Genomic DNA, 12,473 nt, shown 5'->3' with positions numbered 1-12,473 from the left:
TCCTCTAGTTAGATCATAAGTACCAACATCCACAAGATACAGACAGCATATGGGCTAACATTTATTAGCTGCTATTATTGTATTTTACCTATTATGTTTCTCTATTACTTAATCTATATTGTGGAGGGAACAGATAGTTCTTTCCTCAGAATTTGCATGATAAGGTCCTAGATGATGTGGGAGTCCCCTCTATGCATTGCTTGTATTGGTTAATGAATATAGAAACTGCCTTGGCCTAATAGGGCAGAACTTAGGTAGGTGGAGAATATGGAACTGAATTCTGGGAGAAAGAAAGTAGAGTCAGGGAAAAGCCATGGATCTTCCGCCTGAGACGGACACCAGTTAGAATCTTGCCGATAAGCCACAGACACAGGGCGGTATTTAGATTAATGAAAATGGGTTAAATTAAAAGTAGGAGTTAGCCAATAAGAAGGTAGAACTAATGGGCCACACAGTGATTTAATGAATACAGTTTCTGTGTGGTTATTTCACGGCTAAGCTAGCCAGCAGCTGGGATGAACAAACAGGCTCTCTCCCTGCTATACCTAGAGCTCAGCACTACAGAGCATTACTAGGAGAGACAAAGTTAGTTACAATAGAGTTTTTAGGTTGACCTAATTCTTATGACCAAAACAACACACTGTGGAGTTATATTAAGGAGCACGTGCTTCTACAAGCTAAGGAATGAAATGCTGACAGCAGACTATCAGACACTCAGGGACAGATAAAGAACACACCTTTCCCCATAGTGCTCATAGAAAGCAATCCTGTGATATTTTGATCCCAGCCTTTTGGGGCCTATACCTGTGAGGCAAAATAGTTCTGCTGTTCAAACTACCAAGTCTGTGGTACTTTGTTGCTGTAGTATTTTAAAAAAAAAATCAATAGAACCACAAAAATATCCGTTACAATTACTTTGAAGTCAGATGAGAAAACAAATTTGAAGAGACAAAGAATTGTGGTTAATCTGTTGTCATTGTCTTCAAGACAGCTTTTCTCTCTCTCTCTCTCTCTCTCTCTCTCTCTCTCTCTCTCTCTCTCTCTCTCTCTCTCTCCATTTCTTTTCTTTCTTTTTTTATGTTGCCTTGGCTGTCCTGGAACTCACTCTGTAGACCGAGCTTGCCTCAAACTCGGAGATCTGTCTGCCTCTGCCTCCCAGGTCATTGGACTAAAGCTTGGATACCAGTCTATGGGATTTAACAACCTGGAAACTTAGCAGACTGATTTAGAGGGAGTACTATGAAATGAAAGGGGAATTGGAAACCTATCCCTCTCGTGTCTACCTGTTTGACTTTCTCCCGAATTCATGGTAAAGGGCACATTTGCTGTTGGAACGCTGAAGATACACAGCAAGCTGACCTCAGGCTTAGGGCTGATCTGAGCTCCAGTAATCTATTTCTTCCATTCAGTTATTTCAGGTGTTTCACCACAGTAACAAAAAGCTGACACAAAAATAAATTCATTAGAATTCCCCAAGCTTGGTGTAAATTAAGAATTAGATTGTGATCATGTCACTCCAATATTATAGTCAAAACATGAGAAAAGCTTAAAGTAGAATATAAGCCCCATTCTCTTTTTTTTGCCAGTTTTACTGGTTTTAGAGCTGCCAGAATCATAAAAAAATTATCTTAAATAGTTGACACTTCTAAGAAAAGACTGTCAAGAAAAAGTAGAACAATGTTCATAGATCTCTATTATTTTCCAGTGAGAACCTTAAGTAAGTCTACATTTTTCCTTGCATATTAATATAGTGAATGAATGAATACAGAAGTACAAAGGCCAATAATGAGGGAATATAGATTTGCTATGACTGTAGTGAAATATATACATTTATAACTGGCTTTGAGACACGTAGCTTTCAAACACCATAGCAAGAAAATAATCTGTGAACAAGCTCAGAAGAACCAAACAATGGTAAAGTCAAATAAAGCAAAAGTCTGCTGTAAACATGCTTGAGACCTGGGACCGCAAAGATAGAAAGTAAACACCCGGAGTTAGATAACTTATAAGGCCCACACAAGCCAGGAAAATAAGGCATGAGTGCACTCTAGTAATGAAACCAGAGAAAAGGAATTAATACTTTATCAGGATTAACAATATTTTTCCTACACATTTATAGATAGTGTGTCCAATTGTGTAGTCCTTCTATAGATCATCAGAAAAAAATGGTATGATGCCCCAAGTTTCATAAATTAAAGCAAACTTAAAAGCACAATGTGAAGTCCTAAATCTCAACAGCTTTGTTTTCTATGATCTTTGCTGTTTCTTTCTCTGTTTTTATCTTTCCTACAGCCACCTGCCCCATTTCCCATGTAGAACAGACTTACCTCCTGTCTGCGTGATGACTTGTATGTCACTTGAAAGAGGGCCATCTCCAATTGAGGTAAAAGCCAGGACTTTGACAGAGTATGTTTTTTGGGGTACTAAATTGCCAATAGTAGTGATCTGGCTATCAGCTACATTGTGTTTCATCCAGTTGTTGACATGTTGGGTCGGGTCCATTGTATAATAAACTCTGTATCCTTGGATCTGTCCATTTGGCTCCTCAGGTTCTTTCCACTGTACTAAAATGGTGGTTGAGCTCAACATGCGTGCCTGGACATCTCGTGGGGCACTGGATGGTGCTTGCTCTGAGGTCTGCGTTAATACAGGCTCACTTGGTGGACCTCGACCAATGTTATTTACAGCAACAACTCTGACTTCATAATCAGAGTAGGGACTTAGTCCAGCAACACTGTAGCGTGTGGTTGCTATCCCATCGATTTCTTTGTATGGTTCTTCAGAATTTTTAGGCTTATGTTGAATGATGTAGTAAGAGACAGGGTCGGGGTTCCCAGAGTCCCATGTCAGCGTGATGCTTGTAGCTGTGCTCTCAGTCACTACTGGAGTTCCTGGAGGCTTGGGTAAGGCTTTGGGACAGAAAAAAGACAATGACCATTTATCCTTCTCAGCTGTTATACCAATCACTATGTTCTATTATTAATTTGACAAGATTATACCACTACTGAAGATTTAATCAGATAAAGCAATGTAACATGTCCAAAGAGGTCAAGAGAACAGTAAAATACAAATAGGTGGCCAAGATCCCATTTTCTAGCAGATGATGGCGTTTTGCGGGTTGTACTCATATCTACACTTATTCACTACGTGATCCTGGATAAATCACTTAATGTCTTTTGACTTTTGTTTCCTCACAAGAAAACTGGACTTGTTGCATTACCGGAGTTTCACTGTACTGTGGAGTAGCTATATTTCACAGATTTGCTGTGGAGATTAATGAGCTAAGTCAGTAATACACATAGACTTTGTCTGGGGCTCCTATAAACACTAACTGCAGTTATTATAATTTTTACTTCCAATGTTTGGTCACTTAATCCCTGGTTCAATAAATTAATGTAAATACATACCAATAAACATTAAGTATGGAATATATGGACATGGATATTAAAGGACTAGAATTGATATTTTTCTATTTGTAAAAAACAGAAAGAACATTATGAATTTCTTAGTGTCTTGGCTCACTCACTGTCAACTTTACAAAAGTTAGAGAGTTATCTGAGGAGAGTGAAGCACAATGAAGAAAATGTCTCCATGGATTGGCTTGTGGCTAAGTCTATGTGAGTATTTTCTTAATTGGTGATTAATGTGGGAGGACCCAGCCATTGTGGGTAGTGTCACCCAAGCACAGGTCGTCTCGGGGCATATACAAAAGCAAGAGAGGTGAGAAAGCCGTGATAAGCAGGCTAGAGAGCAGTGAGCCTCCAGGGCCTCTATTACACTTCCAATTCCAGGTTTCTTGGCCTGACTTCCTTCAATGATGAACTGTGATATATAAGTTTAAGCTAAAATAAACCCTTTCTTCCCCAATTGCTGTTGGTTATTGGTATTTCAGAAAGCAATAGAAAATGACTAAGATACTTAAAAATAACCTATCTAAAATTATTAAGGTAGAACTATGACAGTGTACTTTCTGGATTGATTCTCATCAATTTCCCTCCAAACACACCCCACCTCACCCACCCTACCCCCACACACACAAAAGAAGGGAAGTAGAACAATAATTTTGTCATGTTTCTTCATAATTCTCAAAATTTCTTGGGGATTTAAAGACATATTCACAAGTCACATTCTAAAGTATTTTGTCAATAATATTTTTTCTTGTATTCTTCATTGGATATATCTAAGATTATAGCTATTCAACAAATCTCAGTATTTAAATATGTTCTTTTGGCTATCTGAATTTCTCCTTTTAACAGAACAAATCTCAAAAAACATCTTAAGACTGCAAGCCATCATTACTGGAGGTCTCATTTGTAAGTTTTATGCTGGATAAAAAGCCAAAAATCTCCAAATGATAATGCTTATAATTAAATCATATTCTGTTAGCATGAGACCAGGATCACAAAACTATGTAGGACAGCAGCTTAGAAACACCAGACTTTAATATTTTTTCCTGTTTTGTTCTCTTTCTTTCTTCTTTCAATTTTTACCTTTTTATTTCATATTTGAAGTAGGAAAAGATAGGGAAACAGGAACATTCAGGACAACAAGGACACAAAAATGAATATGATAATTATTTGGTGTTTCTCTCACTTCAAAAATCTTTAATGTCTTTTGCAAACCTCAAATATTGGAAGCTCAAATGCCTATAATAAAACTAGGTGGTATGCTTTCTGCATATTACTAATATTCACATAATCACAATATTTAGCAAAGAGTTATTACTAAAATTAGTAGCAAAAATACATTTATTTAAATATTCTGAACTGTCTGCAGAATGAATAACTCTGAATGCTGCAGGAAAATAAAACTGTTGCTAAATGAGGTTGTGTTTCCTAAACTGGCATCATTGGTTGAACTAGCACACTTCTGTACAATAAGGGCATATATCTATAACATGCAACAAGGACAAACATCCTTAGTAGTTTAAGGATAAATAAGACATTAGATTGCATGATGCAATATGGATAATGTATACTTTTGTTCTTATGCCATATGATATGCTGGATATATATGCTCAGTTAGAGATATGATACCAATTTTAACAAGTGTGATGCCTTTTATAAATCCATGCTTCCCAAACAGAATGATTTGAGTTCATTTTGGACTAATTCTAGACACTGACAGGAAACTCAAATCACACTCACTATGACCCAATTTGTAAGTTTTCTAGAATTATATAAGTACTGGGTAAAAGAAAGTGATATTCACACATATTCAACTCCATTTTTTTGCTGGAAAAATGTTCACAGACTATAACACGCTGGTTATATTTAGTACAATTGTTGAAGAAGAGAATATTTCATGAGTATTCACATATGCAAGGTAAAGGACAGAGCTAAGATAGAACAGATCCATTTACATTTTGATTCTTAATGGTAGGGCCATCAAATACAGCAACTATTATAAGATCATACTGATTCCATCACTATCTCTTATTTCTATTTTTTCAGAAATTTAATGCATTTAATGACACTCATTAATATTCTTCTCATGACTCGTATCAAAAATCTGTACCAAATCAAAGTCTGCAGGCCATCCATCTTAGCAGAACAGTAGACCTGGTATAACATTCCTGACTCTATCTACCCAGTGACTAAGTCAGACTTGCTCCTAACAATTCTAATAATTATCCAAATTTAGATTCCTAATATCTTAGGAAAGAGTCTGCAAATAGATTTGAGTAATAAATCTTTGATCCCACTTCCTTAGGAGGCTAAAGTAAGAGGTCACTGACTGATGACTTGTATAGGGTACAGTGTAAGTTAAATCATAGCCTGCAGTTCAATGAAAACTCATCAAAATTAAAATGACAGAAAGAAAAGGATGCTGATTAGTGGTGAAACACTCATATGGCCATCCCACAAAGGAAAGAAGGAAGAAAAGGAGAGAAAAAGAAAGGGAAAGGTGAGAGAAATTGGTCCATCTATGACATGAACATTTTCTATACTATGACAGATGGGATTAGGTACTATACAACTGAAGCACTGAGTGATGAATTGGTTAATTTTAAAATCCTGAATCTAGGATGAGCATAATTAAGATTTTCAGAGCATGATCTCAGCATACCTTTGACAGCAATCTGTGCTATTGCTTCAATGACGCCCAGTGTTGACATAGCAACACAGGTGTAATTTGCTGACTGTCTTACATCATTCAGTTCGAGGACATTTCTTCCTATTGGCATATCATCTTCAGGTGTCAGATCTTCTGCCCCCAACATCCACTTCACATAAGGCATTGGTGACCCCACTGCCACACAGGTGATATTAACACTTCCACCTGGCATTATTTCATGATTAGTGGGTGGGATAGAGAATCTTGGTGGAACACGGCGAACTGGAACAAAACACAAGGCAACATGATAACATATACAAGGCAAGAATAAAGCAGCTAGTTAAACACATGACATGCACCATACAGACATGATTAAACAATTGAATTATAAATTATCCAAAATCACAACAAAAAACTGTGAATAATACAGACCATACAAGTATGGTGTGTGTATACACAGAATCATTTATTTAGTTTAATCATTGATATCTTAGACACATCATACAACAGTTGATTCAGACCTACATAGGCCCACACAAAAAAGAAAAACTATCTACAAGTTAACAATATACAAACACCATGCATAAGATAAACACCAAAATATATACATACATGCATATAACAATGATTCTATGCAGGCATGTATATGCAAAAGCCGACAGGATGGTCATCAGCATGTGTGAGTATCAAGACTGACATAGTGCTGTGTACTCCTAGCTGATATGAATGTGTGTATGGGGTGTCACATCCCAGCCCTGGAAAGCATCACCTTGAGTACACTGAAACAGCAATTGATTTGCTTTCAGCTCAAAACTTCAACTAGCAAACACAGAAATACATATACATATACATATATATGTGTGTGTGTACATATATATATTGTGTGTGTATGTGTGTCTGTGTTTGTGTCTGTGAGATATGTCTACTGTGTAGCTGTGATTATGTGTGTGCATATAGAAACTGACAGTCACAGAAGAAGAAACATACAACATCAGTAGATTCTATACTGGATTGAGTCATGCGAGTCATGCACAAGATGGACTCTTAAGGCCCACAATAGAACAACGGAAGAATGGCTGGAATCCTTGACAAGGGCAAAGAAGGAATAGTGGGAAATTAAGAATAAAGACAAAGAAAGAAGGTAGAGTGTAGTGACTGAGATGTGGACTAGTTTGGAAGTTAGAAGGTAAGAGGTTAGAAGATTACAGAGAGGTTGTTACAGGTAAGGTTTGTAGACTTGGGGAGGGTATTCACACTCAGGATTCCATCCAGCTTGTATAGAAGGTTAAATAGCATCAATGACCACAGAATCCAGTAAATGGAATTTATGTCTATATTCAAAGTGGTGGACACTGGATCTAAAATACATAGCAGGATGTGACATTAAGAGGAGTTATCATATTAAAACAACATGACACAGAAAAGATAAAAACAAATAAAAGACCCACTACCAAGCAAACACGGTTCAGTGCTCCTGCTTCAGATAATCTGCATGCTCTGCTGTGTTAAATTCATGCACCTTGACAATGTAAAAAGCTCAGGTGAGGAAGAAATAGCTTCTGTCTGGGACTTCAGGGGCAAAACCTTAAACTGTGAGAATATTAAAACCAAAGGAGCAACCTTCACGAGTACACTGTAAATACAGAGAGCAAACACTGATTTCTGAAGTTATAGGAAAGGACGTGGAAACAACTTCTTAACCCCAAGATAGAAAGGGATTCTGTCTGGAAACTCTGGCTACACTTAGGATCAGAAAACCTCTACCTGGAGAGGGCTCACTGCAATGGTGTAAGGGTGAGTGACATCCATAGGAAAGGATGGGGCTAAGCATGCCTCCTGGAGTCAACTCAGAGGTTTGAAGCAAGCAGGGGCCATCACAGACTCTGAGGCATCAAAGAACATATCAAGAAAAATGGAGGTGCCAGGGAACAATAATAAAACATCACCTGTGGGCAGCAGGCACCCTGAGAAGACAAAAATAAAAGGTGGGTGGAAGATGGGAAGAGCTGGGGGTGGGGGTAGGAAAGCAGGAACACTGACCAATGCACTGGACCATAGAAAGTTACACGTTACCAGTTCCCATGCACCCAGGTATATTTTCTCCCATCATGCACGGCATTTAGACACCACCAGCAAGCAACAGAAGCCAAGACCAGAACATTCTCTGCAATTATATACCATTAACCAAAAGAAGACCACAGTGCAGCTACATTCATTTCATTTGTATTCTTTGTTATTGGTTTAAGTAATAGTTTTTTAAGGTGGGTAAAAAGTAAAAAACACACCAACCTTCTCGCAGCTCTGAGGGATGTAGGGGGATTTGATGCAGAACACAATGAAATGAGGAAAAGGAGAAAAACAAGGGAAACACAGAGAGAGTAAAAAGGCCATATCAAGGCTTTCAACCACTACTTGAACATTGTTAAGTAATTCTAGTTCATCTTCCTACCTCAGATGGAAAAGTTAGCAATACCTCATAGACTAATGCAGTATTAGGAACAATAGCTAGCATCATTTTGAAATTTTCCATAGAAGAAGGAATGCATGCCTCATGCAGCAAAGGAGGTCACCATTGTGAGAAAAAAGGATTGGGGCCCTCAAATAATTTAGGGAAGATTCTCGGTGCACAGCACTCCCAACCCCACCCCAGCTACAGACTCCACAGAGAGGGAGGCAAAAGGCATCCCCAGGGGCACACAATTGTCACTGACAAAAATTTCAAAATCAAGCTAGGTATTTTCTTAAGGAACCCCATTCTGTAGTATCTTAAAGAACAGGCTGAACCATTCCCTCCCCCACCCATGCCTCCTATGATTATTTGGTTTTGTAGACCTACAACGGAAATGTTTTCAATAGAAAACAAAGCAAAACAAAATCCAGCTCTGAGAACTTTGGAAAGAGGGGTGTATACCTTCCAGCTGAATTAAAAGTTATAGCCATTCCTATGCTCAAGATGCAATCATTTAAATACTCATAAGAAAATATGACTGGATCTTTATACTTCATTCTTACTTCAAGAAGAGCTAATACTACTTCCTAAAATACGATCATTACCCTATGGCGTATAAATGCATATTCACAAATATAAAACTGTGATTTAATTAGGACAGCATAAGAGGAAAGAATGCAATTGTGCTATTTTTTTTTATCTAGTAACTGTTTTTCTTAGTTTGGAGACTTTATGCCCTTAGCTCCACAGCAGAGGTCATAAACATAAACACCTTCATGCTTAGAGCTGGTTAGTAATACACCGAGCACTTACTTCAAAATTTGTAAGGAAACAAATGAGAAACAACAGAAAAAAAAGTGCAAGGAAAGAAGAAAACTTCAAACAAATGCAAAGCACAGTCATTCCGTACAATCAAAGTAGAATAAGAAGAAACAATGCAAACAGTTACCTACAAACCTCAAGCCTCATGTAGATTGAAAAACAACAGATATCAAATTTTAATGTTCTACTTAGTAAACTGCTTCCACAACAGTAATCATTACCAAATCCTCTTATTAAACACTTCCATAATCACATAGACCCTGTGAGCATCTCAACTCCCTCTGAGCCTGAATGGAGAAGTCATGCCAGGGTTATGCCATTCCTACCTCTGACATATAAATTGGCAGGGGCAGAGTAACGAGTGCCCGCGCTGTTGGTGGCAACACACTCATATTTTCCTTGGTCAGATTCTTCACTCTGTTCGATCTGCAGGGCTCCTGTATAGATATAAAATATATCACCAAAGATATGGTCAGAGAAGGCTTTTGAGGTTCAGCAAGCTAAACCTCTTAACAATATGAAAAGCCCTGCAAAGCGAAGGTCCACTCAACGTCGGTTCAATCTCTTGCTAAGTTGCACAGACAGAAAATGATGCGATGAGAAAAACATATATAGATTATTTTTTACATCATCAATGCTAGCATAAGGAAACAATATCTTTTTCCCAAGCAAGACTTCTAGTCATAATTAGCACTCTTAGCTCCTAGACTAATAAAATGAAGATGGGTGAGACTGCTTCAAGGAAGTATGGCTTTTAAATAAAACAAAAGATTAATATTTGGTTTTGTTTTGTTTCATTTTGGCAGCAAAAGTGGCGCAAAAGATAGGTACGCTCAAAAAAACCAGGCTGAGTTTTCAAGAAAGTCTTCTGTGGAAGAAAGCCCAAAAATACGCAGCGAGCACAAAAAGGCTGCACAAAGCAAAAAAAATTAAAATTAGTTATTATCAATTATGAAAAGAGCAATTAAAGAAATAAAACTCCCTTAAGACATGCAGACTTTTTAAGAAAAGAAAGACAGTTTGCCACAACTTACAATCATTTCTGACATTTGCTGAAAAACAAAGAGCATTTGCATTAGAGGAGTTTTAAAAAGTTCAAAAGCAAGGCCCAGGCCAGCCAGGAAGAGCCAACCAATCACTGCTTGAGGACCTCTGGATGGATCCCCTAAGACACCCATCAAAATCCACTGTGGGATTAGCAGTGTGGTGTCACAAAACCCCAAGAAAAATACAAAAGAAGAATTACAAAAGAAACGCACACGGAGTCAAAGTATGAAAAACCGGCAATACCACATACCACCAAGAGTACCGAGAACCTGTTTCCACGGCTGAAGGACAGAAGATCCAAAAATCCAGAGACGAGCACCCAAGAAAAAAAGAAGTGGAGAAAAAAGCACTGCTGTCAGACTGTAGGAGGGGTCAGGTGGAAGGGGAGTCATTCTTTGACTTTAAGACAGTAAGAGAAAAAAGAATTGAAGAACAAAAGCAAAATCCTTTTGAAAGATAAAGACAAAAAGCAGACGGTCCAGGCTGTCTTCTGCATGTCTGCCACTGTTCTCCAGACCGCCCTGGCTTTGGTCCAGAACAAGAACAGCTAAGGAAGAAAAAAAATGATCTTTTTTTTTCTCCGGTTGGACAAAAAAAAGGTAAAAGAAGAAGAAAAAAAAGGAAAAAAAAAAGAGAAAAAAGAAAAAGGAAGAAGAAAAGAAAAAAAAAGAGGGACAGATGGTAAGCTGTAACTGGTTTGTGGTCTGACGACCTGGATATGCTTTCTTTGAAGCATATCAGAACTTAAATAATCATTTTCATAAATAAAGAAATGAACAAAACAAAGAGAAAAAAGGAAAAGGAAAGTCCACAATATGAGAGTCACGAATCATAACCAAACGGAGGGAAAGAAATCAGGTTGATGGACAGTATGGGAATGGCTCTGAAAAGCAGACAGAGATGAGAAGGATGAGAGGACAGGGAGAATGAGCAAGATCATTCTGTGAGCGTTAGGTCAGCATTCTTACCTCTTATTGGTGTACCACCTGGGTGGATAATATGAATGCAAACAAGATTAGAAAGAAGAAGCATTAGTACGAGAAGAAGGGGGCTAGGGCTGGGGAGAAGAACTCGATTAGATTTACAGAATTAAATAAGATCTTAAAAGAAACTTGAATTACTCTATCGGTAAACAGGAATATATTAGATCATATCAGTCGATCATAAAAGCAAGGTGCATTAAACCACAGAGGGCAAAGGTCATAGTAGGCAGACTTGCCTTTTTCAGAGAAGCAACTGTGTTCTTAAGGCTGGGTTCACATAGGGTTAGAAGTATATCTTATAAGCTTTGTACCCTTTCAAAAATATACAGCATTTTAGTGACATAGTTTAGGGAAATACTGGCTAAGCTATTTAAGTATATATATATATAAATATGTATATATATATATATATATATATATATGTATATACTATTTGAGGAAATACTACAGACTAGCTAAAAGCAAACACTGAGGGTAGGAATCTTATGCTACTCATTATGCTAGAACTGTGTGATAACTCGTGGACTATTTTATTTCTTTATACAGTGTTCTTAAGATAAACAGTTCTGTGGAGGTATGAATGAATGTGTGTGCCACTATACAGATCTGGTGCCTACACTGACAGTTAGTAAAATGCATGCCATGCATTTTATTATTAATAATAATAATCATATTCTGAATATGGAAATTAGTGGGGGTGAAGTGCGCTTCAGAACTAAGCACTTACCAATGGATTCTGGAGATTTAAATACGGAGAGAAGAAAGACAGCATAAAAATATTATTATATTCCTCATAATTTGGTACAAATTTTTCAGAGTTAAAGCTTTATTACACTAAATCATTTATGTTACATGTGAATAATTATTTATTTACAATAACAGAATGCTAATCTACACAATTCTGCTGACAACAAGCAAGAGAGTCAGTTAACAAGACGCTTTAACATCACAGGACAGGTCAAAGGCTGAGAATTCTGGGAAGACAGGCAGTTAACAACTTAGAATTTTACATCTATATCACTAGCAATATCATAGCACAGAGATTATTAGTATACATTCCTGTGAAATTACCTAGGGACAGGCTCTAAACTTTAAGAAATATAGAACTTTTTCTG

At 37.4% G+C, this 12,473-nt stretch overlaps 1 protein-coding gene across 23 annotated transcripts in view; it reads right to left on the bottom strand.

Annotated features, from left to right (window-relative positions):
• Ptprd (protein tyrosine phosphatase receptor type D) overlaps positions 1 to 12,473 on the bottom strand; it is a 481,801-nt gene that overhangs the window by 173,647 nt on the left and 295,681 nt on the right. For 14 of the 23 annotated variants that reach the window (XM_038332350.1, XM_038332356.1, XM_038332352.1 and 11 more), the window contains 4 exons: positions 9,655 to 9,765; positions 8,347 to 8,358; positions 6,070 to 6,339; positions 2,328 to 2,909 (listed from right to left, as the gene is read on the bottom strand). In XM_038332350.1, the coding sequence (XP_038188278.1) occupies positions 2,328 to 2,909; positions 6,070 to 6,339; positions 8,347 to 8,358; positions 9,655 to 9,765 (975 nt within the window). The remainder of the gene's footprint in view (positions 1 to 2,327; positions 2,910 to 6,069; positions 6,340 to 8,346; positions 8,359 to 9,654; positions 9,766 to 12,473) is intronic. The other 9 variants (XM_038332353.1, XM_038332368.1, XM_038332363.1 and 6 more) reach the window with 1 other exon arrangement.

Source organism: Arvicola amphibius, chromosome 6 (assembly GCF_903992535.2).
Source record: "Arvicola amphibius chromosome 6, mArvAmp1.2, whole genome shotgun sequence".
In the NCBI taxonomy this organism is placed as follows: Eukaryota; Metazoa; Chordata; class Mammalia; order Rodentia; family Cricetidae; genus Arvicola; species Arvicola amphibius.
The sequence above is the reverse complement of the archived record's forward strand: the minus strand, read 5'-3'. Positions and strand labels throughout refer to the sequence as shown.